This window comes from Erpetoichthys calabaricus, chromosome 11 (assembly GCF_900747795.2).
Source record: "Erpetoichthys calabaricus chromosome 11, fErpCal1.3, whole genome shotgun sequence".
Lineage (NCBI taxonomy): Eukaryota > Metazoa > Chordata > Cladistia > Polypteriformes > Polypteridae > Erpetoichthys > Erpetoichthys calabaricus.
Genome location: NC_041404.2, coordinates 65233317 through 65249800, shown reverse-complemented (window position 1 = coordinate 65249800; position 16484 = coordinate 65233317). Strand labels below are relative to the sequence as shown.

The window sequence follows — 16484 nt, the reverse complement described above, 5'->3', positions numbered from 1 at the left end:
CATGCTATTTTAGGTTAAATGGTTACTGTGTCACAGGTCAGATGAGTGAGTGTAGATCTGGCTTGAGACCTGCCTTATGCTTGCTGCTGGCAAGATAGGCTTCGGCTCTCTGTGGCACTTTAGCTGACTTGGTTCAGAAAACGAAAGGAATAAATGGAAACAGGCTGGAAACCAGAAGTTATATGGAAGAGGCTTGTTAACTAGCAACCAAAAGAGCCAAAAAGCCATGGCTGCTACTTGTTTCCAGGGCCTTGATACTGTATAATAATAATAATTCTTTGCATTTATATAGCGCAGACTGCAATCATTTCATGAGAGGTGTGGTTTTCTCAAGATGGTGTCTTGCACTTTGCTAAATCTTAGTGTTGAGGCCAAAATGACATATTTGTGCATCATCAGATCATAGAATCTTTATCTGCTTGATCTGTGAGTCTCTTAAGTGCTGTAACTGTAGTAAAGATCTGATGTGAAGTTCATTTTTTTTCTTTGAATAACATTTCCATTAAGCACATGCCCAATGTGTATCACAGTTACTGGCAGTGACCCTTTGGGGGTCTTATGATGGTGCCTAGACTAGTCCCCTTCTTCCTCACATCCTCACCTTTGGTAGATATTATGCTCTACACAAATATACAATTGTTCTTTTCATTTGTTTAGATTACACTTTACTGTCTGACGTTGTGCCTGAACTTTTGTTTTTATTTATAATAAATGTGCTGCAAATAACACAAGAATTTTGTTTGATTATGACAGTATGCAATTGTTTTACCTTGCAAAATTGCATAAAATCAAATTTTGGTATATCAATATTATATAGTGTAACACAAATAAATTGTTGAATACTTTTTATTTTCTTGTATACGAAGTATTGGGAATGTATTGTAATCGTCCAAAAATTTGACCTTGAGATTTTCAGGAATCTCAATGTTTTAGACCTCCCTGAGTCAGATTTACTTTCTCATAGGGAAAGTATTGTAATCGTCCAAAAATCTGAATTTAAGATTTTGATGAATCTCGACATTTTAGACCTCCCCGAATCCGAAAATACTATTTTTGGAATTATGTTTGTGTATGTGTGTGTGTGTGTGTATGCAAATACAATCACCTGATTACACTTTCACTTAGGTCAACCAAATTTTGCTTACAAGTATTAGGTACAAAACATAGATTTCTATCAACTTTTTAGATATTTCCTCTAACTTGAAGTGCAATTTATTCAATTTTACTTTCATAATAATTGTTCAATATATTATTAATTTGATTTGATTTGTTGTTGATGGTTCTTTAATGCACATAATATAAAAATATAATCATTGTCTTGCAGTTTTCTCCTCAAATATCCATCCTCATATCTGAGTATATGAGAAAGTCTAGGGGAGACCACTCCTTATTTTTTTATACTAAAAACTAAAGTAAATCACTGAGAACTTCACTTGCATTATACTGCCTTTCTACCTTATACACTGCTTAGACTGTACTTCATTCACATTTGATTTTCTCCACTTTTTGTAATATCACAGGTCAGCTAGTGAAGATGTTGCTATACACAGAGGTGACGAGATACCTGGACTTTAAAGTAGTAGAAGGAAGCTTTGTTTACAAAGGTGGAAAAATCTACAAAGTCCCATCCACAGAAACTGAAGCACTTGCGTCAAGTAAGCATGCCTCTTGCAGGTTTTCACATTTTTTTAATAAATAGTAATAAAAGGTATGCAGTATATTTTTGTACATTTAATTAAATGGTGCTTTTAGTTATTTTACTCATTTTGTAAAATAATTTACTCTTCAAATTTAATGATATCATTGTTTGACTAAGTGGTGGGTTACTATGTGTAACCATTGTTGTATAACTAGGCGATCCTGTATTTGGAACTCAAACGAAAAAACTTTGTTAAGAGAGAAATTTTCTTAATCTGATATATGAGCTCTTGTCAATACAAGAATGTGTCTTAAAAATACTAGAAAGGATTACCTATTTTGATTAACATTTAGACCACTTCTCTAAATATGAAGAACACCGTTTTTCTCAGTCTGCAATGACTTGTGTATTAATGGAATTTTCTGACTTATTTTTAAATTTAATCTTAGATCTAATGGGAATGTTCGAAAAACGCAGATTTCGGAAGTTCCTAGTTTTTGTTGCCAACTTTGATGAAAATGACCCCAAGACATTTGAGGGAGTAGACCCCAAGTTAACTACCATGAGGGATGTTTACAAGAAATTTGACCTGGGTCAGGATGTAATTGATTTCACTGGGCATGCACTGGCTCTCTACAGGACAGATGAGTAAGTGGAACATCCAAGTTCAATATAAAATATTATTTTTAACATGATGGCCACTGAAATCTTCAACAGTTGGCTTTATGAACTATGAGCTGAGTAGGAACCCCAGATTACTGCTTAAGGATGGCATCATTGACATGAACCTTTTCTGCATGGTTGTTGTAATAGGTGGCAAAATAATTAGAGACCAAATAATAGCAGATAATGCTATAGTTAAATGCCAGACTTAAGAGGTTTCTCCTGCTTTTTTACAGCAGAATTATATCATGTGAGAGCATGTATCTTAGTTGGGAAAAATTTGCATAGTTGATGTTCATAGTTAATGTTTGCTGAGTGATAATACCACTGTTTGTGCCTCTAAAAGTCAAGAAAAATATTTCCAGCTGCTCTCAACTCAAACAATCAAAGAATTATTTTTTTCTCATTTTGGTCTCATTCTACAATTTATCCTTTGAAAGACATGTTTTGCAACACTAGGCAGGAGTTACAGATTGATTGACTTCTTTTGTCCTTTTGTCTTACAGCTATTTGGATCAGCATTGCTTAGAGACAATAAATCGCATCAAATTATACAGTGAGTCTTTGGCAAGATATGGCAAGAGTCCATACCTGTACCCACTGTATGGTCTAGGCGAGTTACCTCAGGGTTTTGCCAGGTAAAGAAAGTTATTTTTTCTTCTTTCCTTGACCTTATGTTAGGAATAACAACAATGAACCCAGTATTTACAAGACTGAATGCAAATTTTATCTTTGGATATACCACAGAGAAACAGTTCTTTCTTTTTAAATACATTTGTCTCATTTGATATACTGAAAGGCAATTAATTCAGTATAAACCAGTATTAAACAAAAACATTTCTCCATGAAAAAATTGATTATGTAACATCAATTCACTCTGATAATGCCATGAAGCTTGATACTGGATATTAGTACAGGCAGAGGGCAGGGACTTCTTTGTTTGATATGCCCCTGTAATTTCAATAGCTCTGCACAGTTTACCCTCTGCTTTTTCACACAGATATTATGCACTCTGTCCTTATTTCATTTACAGTAATCCCTCGCTATATCACGCTTCGACTTTCGCAGCTTCACTCTATCGCGGATTTTATATGTAAGCATATTTAAATATATATCGCAGATTTTTTGCTGGTTCGCGGATTTCTGCGGACTATGAGTCTTTTAATTTCTGGTACATAATTCCTCAGTTGGTTTGCCCAGTTGATTTCATACAAGGGACGCTATTGGCAGATGGCTGAGCAGCTACCCAACCAGAGCACGTATTACATATTAAATAAAACTCCTCAAATACATCGCACCCCTAGAGGATACAGCCGCTCCTCAAAAAACGCTGAAAGATTACCTTCACATTGCTCTCTTCCTTGCTGGGCTTACATGTGGCTGCTTTGTCAAGCGATATGCTTCCTGCACGATGCTTCGCATACTTAAAAGATCAAACAGCACGTATTGATTTTTGATTGTTTGCTTTTCTCTCTCTCTCTCTCTCGCTCTGACATTCTCTGCTCCTGACGGAGGGGGTATGAGCAGGGGGGCTGTTCGCACCCCTAGATGATACGGACGCTCGTCTAAAAATGCTGAAAGATTACCTTCACGTTGCTCCCTTCTGTGCAGCTGCTTTGTCAAGCGACATGCTTCCCGCACGGTGCTTTGCATACTTAAAAGCTCGAAGGGCACGTATTGAGTTTTGATTGTTTGTTTTTCTCTGTCTCTCTCTCTCTGACGTTCTCTGCTCCTGACAGAGGGGGTGTGGGCACACTGGCCTAGAGGATACGGACGCTCCTCTAAAAAATGCTGAAAGACTACCTTTATATTGCTCCCTTCCTTGCAGCTGCTTTGTCCGGCGGTGCTTCGCATACTTAAAAGCCAAACAGCCCTATTGATTTTTGTTTGCTTTTTTCTTTCTCTCTCTCTCTGACATTCTCTGCTCCTGATGCACACTCCTTTGAAGAGGAAGATATGTTTGCATTCTTTTAATTGTGAGACGGAACTGTCATCTCTGTCTTGTCATGGAGCACAGCTTAAACTTTTGAAAAAGAGACAAATGTTTGTTTGCAGTGTTTGAATAAAGTTCCTATCTCTCTACAACCTCCTGTGTTTCTGTGCAAATCTGTGACCCAAGCATGACAATATAAAAATAACCATATAAACATATGGTTTCTACTTTGCGGATTTTCACCTTTTGCGGGGGGTTCTGGAACGCAACCCCCGCGATCGAGGAGGGATTACTGTAGTCACATTTTCATTTCTGGCTGTATGGTACTACAGCAGCTAATGCTGGTACTTGTCAAATGCAGCATCCTGGGATTAAAAAAATCTTATATCTAGTTTTATAGGTATAGTTTTAACATTTCTTCCCATGTCTGTATGGGTTTTCTCCTGGTTACTTCAGATTTTCCCACATTACCAAAGATGCATTGCCTAGGTTAACTGGCAATTCCTAATTGGCTCCGTGTGAGTGTCAGCTTAGAGAAGTGCAAGAGTGGGCCCTGTGATAGACTGGTGGCCTTTTCAGAGTTTCTTTCTCACTTGCACATGACAACTGCTTGAGGAATTTCTGGCTCTGCACAACCCTGAGATAGATAAAGTGGAATAGAAAATGGCATTTTATGTTATGTTTTTATTTCTTTGTTTTTAAAAGACCTCTGGTTAACTATTGTACTGTGTGCATTTTGCTTACATTAGCTAGTGTTTTATATTTATTTAAATGTTGTCATGATCTCTAGTTGAACTGCAGGCCTCCGTAATTTATTACAGAAAATATTTTTCGTGATGAATTACTTCTTGATTTCTCCTTGAATGTACTTCCATTTATTTTCTTCTGTTGTGGTTAAGTACACATTATTGGTGCCACTGAGAATTTTGAAGACTTCGAATAGACCCGTTTCTTTTCATGACTAAAGGGGCTTCCATGCCATAATCAGTCAGGGTAAGACATGTATTTTAGTCCATTCGGGCACTAGACTGCAAATGTTCTAGTGCTGCTGTCTTTTTTGGAAAGTGGTGAAAAGAAATGCACATCATACCCAAGATGCAGTCTCACCTGATGCATCATAGGGTCTGATTATTCCTTGAATTATATTAAAACGTTTATGGCAAGTACTTGGATTGGAGACTATCTTGGAAAATTTTGGGTTCCTTCTGGAAGAGGTGTTGGTGTGGCCAGCAGGGGTTGCTTACCCAGTGGTCAGTGTGGGGATCTCAATGCCCGTTACAGTGACAGGGATGCCGTCCTTTGGGTGAGACATAAAACCGAGGTCCTAATTCTCTGTAGTCATGAAAGATCCTTGGGCATTTTATTTTGTAAATAGGTTCAGATAACCTGTTCTGTTGTTCTAAAGTTTTTTTATTATTAATAACTGATTATCTTTTGCTGTCAATGCAAATTGTGAAAATTATAAGTGAACTGAAAGATTAAATTGTAAATCAAGCTGTACAAACCTTTTGTGATGAAATAATGGGAGTTGACAGCCTTATATCATAAATGGTATTTTTTATAAAAAGCCCCCTTTTGTTAAAATACTTTTAATTACTTAATAATAATAATAATAATAATTCTTTGCATTTATAATAGTAATATGTTTCTTGATGTAGAGATTGGCATTGTAGTTGAGCTTACAAAAATGTTTTCATTATGCTTTGTTCACAGGTTAAGTGCAATTTATGGAGGAACATACATGTTAAACAAGCCTGTGGAGGAAATTGTGATGGAGAAGGGCCATGTCATTGGTGTGAAGTCAGAGGGAGAGGTAAGCACATGTATTTCTCGCATACAAATCTTATTTAATCCTATTACAGGACAAGCTTAAAGGTGGTTTCTGGAATTATAGGTATGTTAGTTGGTAGGAGAAAGATTAGGTAATTAACACTAGAATTACCAAAGCCTATGAAAAAACTCGTAAATCCGGCCCACCTTAAATCCATTTGCACCTCTCCATCAGCATCTTTTGTCCTGTAAATGTGCCAATAAAGACAAGCAGCAAGCAGCCTACTATTCTATCCCTCCACTGCCGCAGAACGTGCACAAAGTTCTCCCAGCTCATGCCTTGATTATCTGGGTGTGAAGTGCTGGAGTTTTAGAAATAATAGATCGTTATTTGGAACACATGCATTTCATGTGTGTTCCGTTTCTACAATAATCTGTGTAAACACATTGTTAAAACAAACGTTTTTCATATTTTAGTACTAAATGACAAAATGTAGGCATAAACTATATAATGTGTGAATCATGAAGTCCAAAGGACAAATAAACACTTTCACAAAAGGTTCAAGGACGATACAACAGCTTCTGTGGTGTAGCAGTAAGATTTGCTGACTTGTAATCAAGAGTTCCCGGTTCAATCGCGTCTGCCTCCTGTATTTGCCGTTTTCAGTAGTGAGCTGCTCTTATTGTTAATATTATACAGTAAACACATACATTTGATTTGCATCTGTACCAGCCAGTCTATATTTATAGTACTTGTAAAAGTTACCTTTTTTTTTTACTTTTATTCTCTCAGTCACAATCACAATACATACTACTACCCCCCCATCCAAGGATCTGACGCTGTTACTTTTTATCTGAAACTGGGAGTAACTGTAGATGTGAGTCGTGTTTTGAGCCAATAGAACTGGACATTCTCTGATCTGGTGGGATAAAAGCTGACACACAAACGCTGGTGAATCTGCCTTCTTTGTATCTCACCATCACTTGATTTTTTTTTAATTCAGTTTTATTGAATGTTCCTGCTCACGCTGAATTAGTATGCACCTTATGGTCCATGATGTCAAAGCCGCATGGAAAACATTATGGCATGGATACAACATTATTCATATTCATTCGCAAAACATCTTGCGGTTTTAATCAGTGAGCGCGTGTTACACGTGTTTTTTTTTTCCCTGATCTTGCCAGTCCCCACATGTTGCTGTATGGTGCCGTTTCTTTTGTACTCCAGGACATGCAGAGGAAAGAATAGTACAGAGAGGTCAGTTCAGCGCTATATGCAATCATCAAATTCAAATGTTAACAGTTCACACACACGCAAGGACCGTCCTTCCTACATTTATGGCATATGCTTTGGTTCCTATTACACACCTGAAAGAAAAAGACAATATATGTGACATTTTGAAGAAATCATTTTATGACCTGAATAGTACCAATCAGAAAACATCATCGCATGAATGCAATATTATTTGAAAAAGAACAGCGTCAGATCGGGTGTGAATTTATGCTGGCACTGTTACTTAGAGTCAGATCAGGAGGGGCGTGGGGGGTGGGTGTTTAAAGCGTGATCGTGATTGAGACAATAAAACTGAAAAAAGCTAACTTTTACATGTACCATGAATGTATATCCAATCTCCCATATATTTGTCTCTTTCCTTTTTGCCTGGTGCTGCGGTGACGTCATGCACCAGAAGGCGTGAGCTTATTCAGTGCAAGCAGGAACACGCAGGTGGCCAGTTGCTGTGTGCTGTATCAAGCTTGACCTGGCGGCGATCAACGCATATGTACTGTGCAAGGCATGTATGGGGTCCACTGAGAAAAGAAGAGTGTTCATGGTTCACCTTGCAGAGGAACTTCGTCATTGCATCTTACTAGAAAAGGCGATGGAAAAAGAAAAGGAGGATGCAACATCAACAAGCTTCTGTTCCAAGACCACCGCTTTTCTCAGGAAAGTGAACTGAGTCAGTGTCAGGTGCCCTTTCAATGTCACAGGAACCAAAGCATAGAGAGAAGTGTCCGCATTGAAACAGGTACAAATGTCACAAATGCAGGAAGGTCAGTCCTTGCGTGTATTTGAACTGTTAACATTTGAATCTGATGATTGCATATAGCGCTGAACTGACCTCTCTGTACTATTCTTTCCTCTGCATGTCCTGGAGTACAAAAGAAACACCACAATACAGCATCAAGGAGACTGGCAAGATCAGGGGCAAAAAAAAAACACGCTAAACACGCGGTCACTGATTACAACTGCGAGATGTTATGCGAATGAATTTGAATAATATGAATAATGTTGCATCTGTGCCACAATGTTTTCCAAAATGTACTATACATAAAATGAGTTATTACAAATATCATATATACCTATGTCTCTGTTTTTTTTTGTCAGTGCGGCTTTGATATCATGGACCATAAGGTGCATACTAATTCAGTGTGAGCAGGAACACTCAATAAAACTGAATAAAAAAAAATCAAGTGACGGTGAGATACGAAGAAGGCAGATTCACCAGCGTTTGTGTGTCAGCTTTTATCTCTCCAGATCAGAGAATGTCCAGTTCCATTGCCTCAAACCACCACTCACATCTACAGTTATTCCCAGTTTCAGATAAAAAGTAACAGTGTCAGATCCCTGGGTGGGGGGGTGGTAGTATGTATTGTGATCGTGAGAATAAAAGTGAAAAAAAACCAGTAACTTTTACAAGTACTATAAATGTAGACCGGCTGTTACAGATGCAAATCAAATGTATGTGTTTACTGTATAATATTAACAATAAGAGCAGCTCACTACTGAAAACGGTAAATATAGGAGGCAGACGGGATCGAACCGGGGACTCTTAATTACAAGTCAGCAAATCTTACCGCTGTGCCACGGAAGCTGTTGTATCATCCTTGAACCTTTTGTGAGAGTGTTTATTTGATCTTTGGACTTCAGACTTCACACATTATATAGTTTATGCCAACATTTTGTCATTTACTACTAAAATATGAAAAACATTTCTGTTTTAACAATGTGTTTACACAGATTATTGTAGAAACGGAACACACATGAAATGCATGTGTTCGAAATAACGATCTATTATTTCCACTCTAAAACTCCAGCACTTCACTCCCAGATAATCAAGGCATGAGCTGGGAGAACTTTGTGCACGTTCTGCGGTGGTGGGGGGATGGAATAGCAGGCTGCTTGCTGCTTGACTTTATCGGCACATTTACAGGAGAAAAGACGCTGACGGAGAGGTGTGAATGGATTTAAGGTGGGCCAGATTTACGAGTTTTTTTCGTAGGCTTTGGTAATTCTAGTGTTAATATTTTTTAGTGTTAATATTTTTTAAATAAACTTCATCCTCTATATTTCATACCCGCATACTGTAACATGGACATACACAGCTTATCCTGCTACTGTAAATTTAATGCTAGGGAAAGCTCTGTGAAATATTAATGTGGCTTCTATTTTCCGCAGATTTACTAACATTAGGTTGGGAGGTGGTATCTGTTTAAAATGTTTTTGAAAAATGCATGGATTTTTCACATAATACAGTACATCATTGTTCAGCCAAGGCTCAAGACATTTTTATTTATAAACGGTTTTGTTGTTTTTCAAATATTATTTTGTATATTGTGTTACTAATTGTGTTTTTGGTTTTGGTCTGTGTATATGTTGTTTAGTATGGTATTATTTGTTTATTATTTACCAATATTATATTTTGTTAAGATTGTATTAGTTAGCTTCTATTAGTTTTTAATATTAAAGCCTAAGGAGGTAGGGCCTCCTAATCATGCAGCTGGTGTAGTGGCCTCAGTAGTATTTTGTGATGATAGGCTTTTGTATGTTTGTTTTTTTTTATAAATTCTACCTTGGCCTCAAAAAATTATTTAGACCTTGTTTAGGATTTTAGAGGTCAATGAATCTTGAGGTCACAACTGTTTTTGTGCTTGATATGTTTTTTCTGAAAATACATTGTAATTGACATTTTGTTTTTCTTACGGGGGCAGCCATTTTCAAGGGTTTTTGTTGATGGTTGCTATGGTGTTGCTAGGCATGGTAGATGGGAAATGTGCAGCACATATCACATCAGAGTGTAGGGCATAAAGGTAAAGCATATTTCCTAATTGTCATTGATTGGATTCAACTTAAACCTTAAAAATATTACTACTTTGCTGCGTTGAAAAATTTCTGGATAACAAATTTTGGAGCTGCTTTTTGACTTTGATTTAAGACTATCTTTTTGGGCCTGATTACATATGTGTTTATTGGTTTTCAAATTTTTCCCCTCCCTACTTTATTTACAATTTTTGTTACACATACTGAGCCTTAGGTGTTTGTTTTTTGACTTCCCGGTTATGACTCTCTTTGTTACTTCGGTTACAATTTATTTTCTGATTCACTTTCTAACTTATTGCTGCTGGTGTTCTGCTGATTGATTAAGTACCTTTGGAATTGTATTTATTAGTTTTGATTCCTATTTTTGTGATTTTTGCTTGGATTTACAGGCTTTTGACCCCTATTTTGTCTGCAAGTTTCTCTTCTTTTGTCTGTGATTCTTTTGATTTGTTTTTTGTATGCGCAAAAACTTTATTTGCCCTAACTTGCCTTTTTGTTATTCTTTTTACCAGTTATTTAAATATTAATTGACTTTGTTTTTATCTGTCCTCTTGATCAGATATTTTTTAAAACCATTTTCTCATTTCAGATGCCTTTCACGGGCATTTTTGCATGTAAACATCTGAGCCCAATGTTTGGGCCCTACCTTTTGATTTTGGGACTTGATTGCCTGCAGTGAGGTATATTCTAGGAGTTCAGATATGTTAACATGGCAGGTTTGGCATTTTTGTGGAGTTTTGAAGGCCTGCACCTATTTTTAAAAGGAGGAATCGTGACATTATTGAGCTACCTTTGTAAGAGAACTGATGTTAACATCCCAGTGCAGGCTGTAGGAAATGGTGGTACACTGGAATTTAAATGATTTGCCCTATTGACAGTGTCAGTGTTTCTCCCATTTGATAAGTGTCATCAGCAAACCCTAGTAGTTTAACAAAAGTGTTTGGAAATTTGAAAGTGACAAAATGCACCCCCTAAAGCAACCCTGCATGTAGGGTTAGGAACTCTTATTTATGTCGGACAGGTTGTATAGTTAGTTTGGAATCTGTTCCTTAGGAAACCTAAGATCCAAATGAACATAATATTGTTCAAGTTCATATGTAGATGTTTATGTGAAAGACTTGTGGTTTAACTTGATTGCAGCATTCGCAGGTTGAATCTTGCCCTGGAAACATTTTGGACAGTTTTAAGCGAGACAGATGTGCTCAATATATAATTTTGAGTTGAAAAATTGTATGCTTTGCACATATGGAGCTTGAGTGAATTCTCAGCATTACTACCTTCCACTCCTTTTCTGATATGTAGAGTGAGAGATCCTTTTCCCATTGTCCTCTTGGATCTTTGAAAGGGAGGGACTGTAAAATAATTTTATATATTGCAGAAATGCTGTCTGAGTCCTCGAAACTGAGCAATATTTTTTTCAGCATAGTGGAAGGTGGGAGATGAGGAAAATCGGGCAGGTTCTGTTTAACAAAGTTTCTAATTTGAAGATAGTGAAAGAAATGTGTTGCTGGAAAGTTACATTTGGAATGTAATTGTTCATAAGATGCAAAAATGTTGTCTATATAAAGATCTCTAAGTAATTTAATCCCAAATGTTTTCCAGATATTAAAAACTGCATATGTTTGTGAGGGTTGAAAAAGGTGGTTCTCATGCAGAGGTGCCACAGATAAAAGATTCTCCATCTTAAAATGCTTTCTACATTGGTTTCATATTCTGAGTGAGTAAAGCACACTTGGGTTATTAGTATATCTGCAATAACTTGCATTAATAGGGGCACAAAGCAGGGACTATAAAGAAGTACTGCAGGATTTTATTTCTATTGCGCACCAAGCCTGTGTGTCCAGGTTTTTATAGCTTGTATGTTTGCTGCCCAGTAATAAAACTGAAAGTTGGGTAGAGCCATGCCACCTTCTGCCTTAGGTCTTCGTAGGGGCGCTCTTTAAATACGTGGATGTTTTAAGTTCCAAATAAATTAGGTTATCAACAACAACAACAACATTTATTTATATAGCACATTTTCATACAAATAATGTAGCTCAAAGTGCTTTACATGATGAAGAAAAGAGAAAAAAAAGACAAAGTAAGAATTAAAACAAGACAACACTAATTAACATAGAATAAGAGTAAGGTCCGATGGCCAGGGAAGACAGAAAAAACAAAAAAAGTCCAGACGGCTGGAGAGAAAAAAAAATAAAATCTGCAGGGGATCCAGACCATGAGACCGCCCAGCCCCCTCTGGGCATTCTACCTAACATAAATGTACAGTCCTTTTTGTATTTAGGGTTCTCATGGAAGGACTTGATGATGATGGTCATGTATCACTGTAGGAACATCATGGTGCTATGATTAGCCACCACAGAAAACCGGGAAAAAAAACAGAAGAGAGTGTAGGGGTTAGTAAGGATTTTATAACCACCATGAATAGTTATGATAATTAATTGAATATACAGAGCATCAGGATTAAACTAAAATGAAGTTATGAGAAGCCATGTTAAAGTAATGAGTTTTTAGCAGTTTTTTAAAGTGCTGCACTGTATTAGCCTGGCAAATTCCTACTGGCAGGCTGTTCCAGATTTTAGGTGCATAACAGCAGAAGGCTGCCTCACCACTTCTTTTAAGTTTAGCTCTTGCAATTCTAAGCAGACACTAATTTGAGGATCTAAGGTTACGATTTGGAATATAAGATGTCACACATTCCGATATATAAGATGGAGTGAGATTATTTAAGGCTTTGTAAACCATAAGCAATATTTTAAAGTCAATTCTGAATGACACAGGTAACCAGTGTAGTGACATCAAAACTGGAGAAATGTGCTCAGATTTTCTTTTCCTAGTTAGGATTCTAGCAGCTGCATTCTGCACTAGTTGCAAACGATTTATGTCTTTTTTGGGTAGTCCTGAGAGGGAGAGTGTTACAGTAATCTAGTCGACTGAAACCAAAAGCGTGAACTAATTTCTCAGGATCTTTCAATGATATAAGAGGTCTAACTTTTGCTATGTTTCTTAAGTGAAAAAATGCTGTCCTAGTGATCTGATTAATATGCGATTTAAAATTCAGGTTACAGTCAACAGTTACCCCTAAATTCTTTACATCCGTCTTGACTTGTAATCCTAATGCATCAAGTTTATTTCTAATAACCTCATTATAGCCATTATTGCCAATCACTAAAATTTCTGTTTTCTCTTTATTTAGCTTGAGAAAATGACTATTCATCCATTTAGAAACACAAGTAAGACATTGTGTTAGTGAAACAACAGAGTCGGGGTCATCAGGTGCTATTGATAAATACACTTGTGTGTCATCAGCATAGCTGTGGTAGCTCACATTATGCCCCGAGATAATCTGACCTAACGGAATCATGTAGATCGAAAAGAGCAGCGGACCCAGGATAGAGCCTTGTGGAACACCATATAGAATATCATGTGTCCTTGAGTTGTAATTACCACAACTAACAAAGAATTTTCTACCTGCCAGGTAGGATTCAAACCAATTTAAGACACTGCCAGAGAGGCCCACCCTTTGACTAAGGCAATTTCTAAGAATATTGTGATCAGTGGTGTCAAATGCGGCACTCAGATAGATCTAAGAGGATGAGAACAGATAAATGGCCTCTGTCTGTATTTACCGCAAGTCATTTACTACTTTAACAAGTGCAGTTTCTGTACTGTGATTTGTTCTAAAACCTGACTGAAACTTATCAAGAATAGCATGTTTATTGAGGTGGTCATTTAGCTGCATAATGACTGTCTTCTCTAAAATTTTACTTAAGAAAGGCAGGTTAGAAATGAGTCTAAAATTTTCAAAAGCAGAGGGGTCAAGATTATTTTTCTTGAGTAGGGGTTTAACTACAGCAGTCTTAAGACAGTCTGGGAAGACCGCCGTATCTAATGATGAGTTTAGTTTACTATGTCATGTTATGGTTGAATCTAATTGCTTAAAAAATTATTTATTGATGTATATTGGAATGTTTTGAAATAAAAAAAGAAGCTTAGGATGGCTATTCATCTTAACAACGTTAATTCTTCCAGCTAGAGTGAGATGAAGGGTTTCTTCCCTCATACTAGACACACGTGCTAGGTTGATAAAGCACACTAACTTGGCCCTGGGTTCATGCGGATGCATGTCCTGCAATAGCTTTCTGTCCCATTAAGGACTAGTTCCTGCCTTGTGCCTGACGTAGTCAAGGTGGACTTTTGGAGGAAGCAGGAACAGAAAACTGTTCCTGAAGGCTGAATGGACAATTATTGAACAAAAAATAGTAGAATTAAAAGAAAATCTGGAGTGCAGCACCATTTATATATTTAACACAAAAACAATAAATGCTTATTGGTTTTTGGAACGACCAGTTATAAAATAAACTTTTCAGTCTTTTTTAAAAATTTGACCCTTAACTTGGCACAGATCTTGATGAGTAGTGAACACATTTTTAAATTTTCAAATAATTGCTATTAATGTAGATTGTATTAAAAGTGCTATTAAATTAACCTGAATAGAAGATTTAGTTATTGGGTTTGTTACATTTTAAGATACTCTTAATTTGTTTATGAATAAAAGTTGCTCATTGAGTCCTGACTACACTTGGAAATATGCTCAACATGGTAAATGGACTTGTTCACAGCTCATCTGTGTGTCCACATTTTAGCTAAAGTAATTACTGATAGGTGCAACCCATTTAAGACACAGTTTCTACATTTGGTTTCAAAAATCTTTTTGGTGTTTCAGGTGGCCCGTTGCAAACAGCTAATCTGTGATCCTAGCTATGTCCAGGATCGTGTGCGGAAAGTGGGTCAGGTGATCCGAGTAATCTGTATTCTGAGTCATCCCATCAAAAATACCAATGACGCAAACTCCTGTCAAATTATCATCCCTCAAAACCAGGTTAATCGGAGGTCAGGTATGAAATTGTGTGGAATTTTTGAAATGTAAGCAAAAAAGCAGTAGTATGTTTTTTGTCTTTAAATCTTCCAGGTAATTATTATAAACATTTTTTTCATCCAGCTGACATTACCCATACTACTTTTATACAGTATAGAAAAACCACCTTCTGTGTCACACTTTTGAAGGATTGGGGGAAAAAAAGATGAAAGTTTACTTAAAATATTTTTCAGTTATAATTTATGTACCTGTTGTAATATGGGTGATTCTATAAGAAATCCAGCAGTCATCTGTAGTAATAAAGGAAATATTAACATATTATGAATGTTTAGCATCTGCAGATGCAAATGTATGATGTACATAGTGAATGGAATATAATAAATGACCCTGATTAAATTCTAATGTTTACTGAGAGCTGCAAACAAATGGATGACTAACACATTCATTTTTATATCTTAGCTCTGAGAGTATTGCTGTCTTAACAGAGACTTCTGCCATCAAATTAAGTGCTTGTATCAATATGCAGAGGCTTTTAAAATGTTGGTGCAAGAACTTACTTTTATGAAGATATGTATATGTTTTAAGACAGCCTATGAACATGACATTTAAAGAGAAAAAGTGACAGTTAAAGAGCAGTAGACCAGGCAGAATGAAGAACAGGGTTGAGTCATTCTTATTTTCAGTTTCCTAGTTGAATATTGAACTATAGACAGAAACCCCTTCTTGTAATAAGGTACAATATACAATAATGTCTATATGTAGTAAGAGGGGACATTGGTTTCTCAGGCACAACCTGTTTCTTTCTGTTTGAAGATTTCATAAACACTGCTATAAAGTGTGTTTTGTGTTTTGTGACAGATATCTACGTGTGTATGATCTCCTACGCCCACAATGTAGCAGCACAGGGAAAGTACATCGCCATTGCCAGTACTACTTTGGAGACCGATGAACCTGACAAGGAAATTGAACCTGCTTTAGAGCTGCTGGAACCCATTGATCAAAAGTCAGTCAAAAGTCCTTTTGTACATGTCTCTGAGAATAGAAGATTTAAGTTAACCCATTTTTATGTTAAAGTAGGAGATTTCCCATTCACCATAGTCAAGATGGGTTTTCTGTATCAAAGCTAGTTATTTTGCTGCTCCACAACTTAATTTTTTGGGAGATGTTGGTAGGATTTAGACTGTACTGTGCCATATGTGGAAACCGCTGCATTTATAGCCATCCACTGCTCTATCCATTTTCTAACTTGCTTATTCAGGTCAGATACCCTTGGCATGTTTCAGAAAGCAGGAAGAATGATATGACAGTAAAAAAGTGAAATTATTAATGCTCACTGCCAAAAAAACAATGTTGAATAATATAACTTTCCTTACTTGACAAAAGTTTTCTGTTCTGCTTAAATACTTTGTACATATTACTTTCATATTTGCTCTGGGGTTAGTGCCATAGCATCATTTGTGAATGAGCTGCTACTGGCCAAAACAATCTTGCAGTACTGAGTATT

General features: G+C 36.7%; 1 protein-coding gene across 1 annotated transcript in view; it reads left to right on the top strand.

Annotated features, from left to right (window-relative positions):
• LOC114660500 (rab GDP dissociation inhibitor alpha) overlaps window positions 1-16484 on the top strand; it is a 50844-nt gene that overhangs the window by 24892 nt on the left and 9468 nt on the right. Inside the window, exons 4-9 of the mRNA XM_028813230.2 lie at window positions 1521-1655; window positions 2089-2287; window positions 2809-2940; window positions 5949-6048; window positions 14828-14999; window positions 15839-15983. Coding sequence (XP_028669063.2) covers window positions 1521-1655; window positions 2089-2287; window positions 2809-2940; window positions 5949-6048; window positions 14828-14999; window positions 15839-15983 — 883 coding nt within the window. The remainder of the gene's footprint in view (window positions 1-1520; window positions 1656-2088; window positions 2288-2808; window positions 2941-5948; window positions 6049-14827; window positions 15000-15838; window positions 15984-16484) is intronic.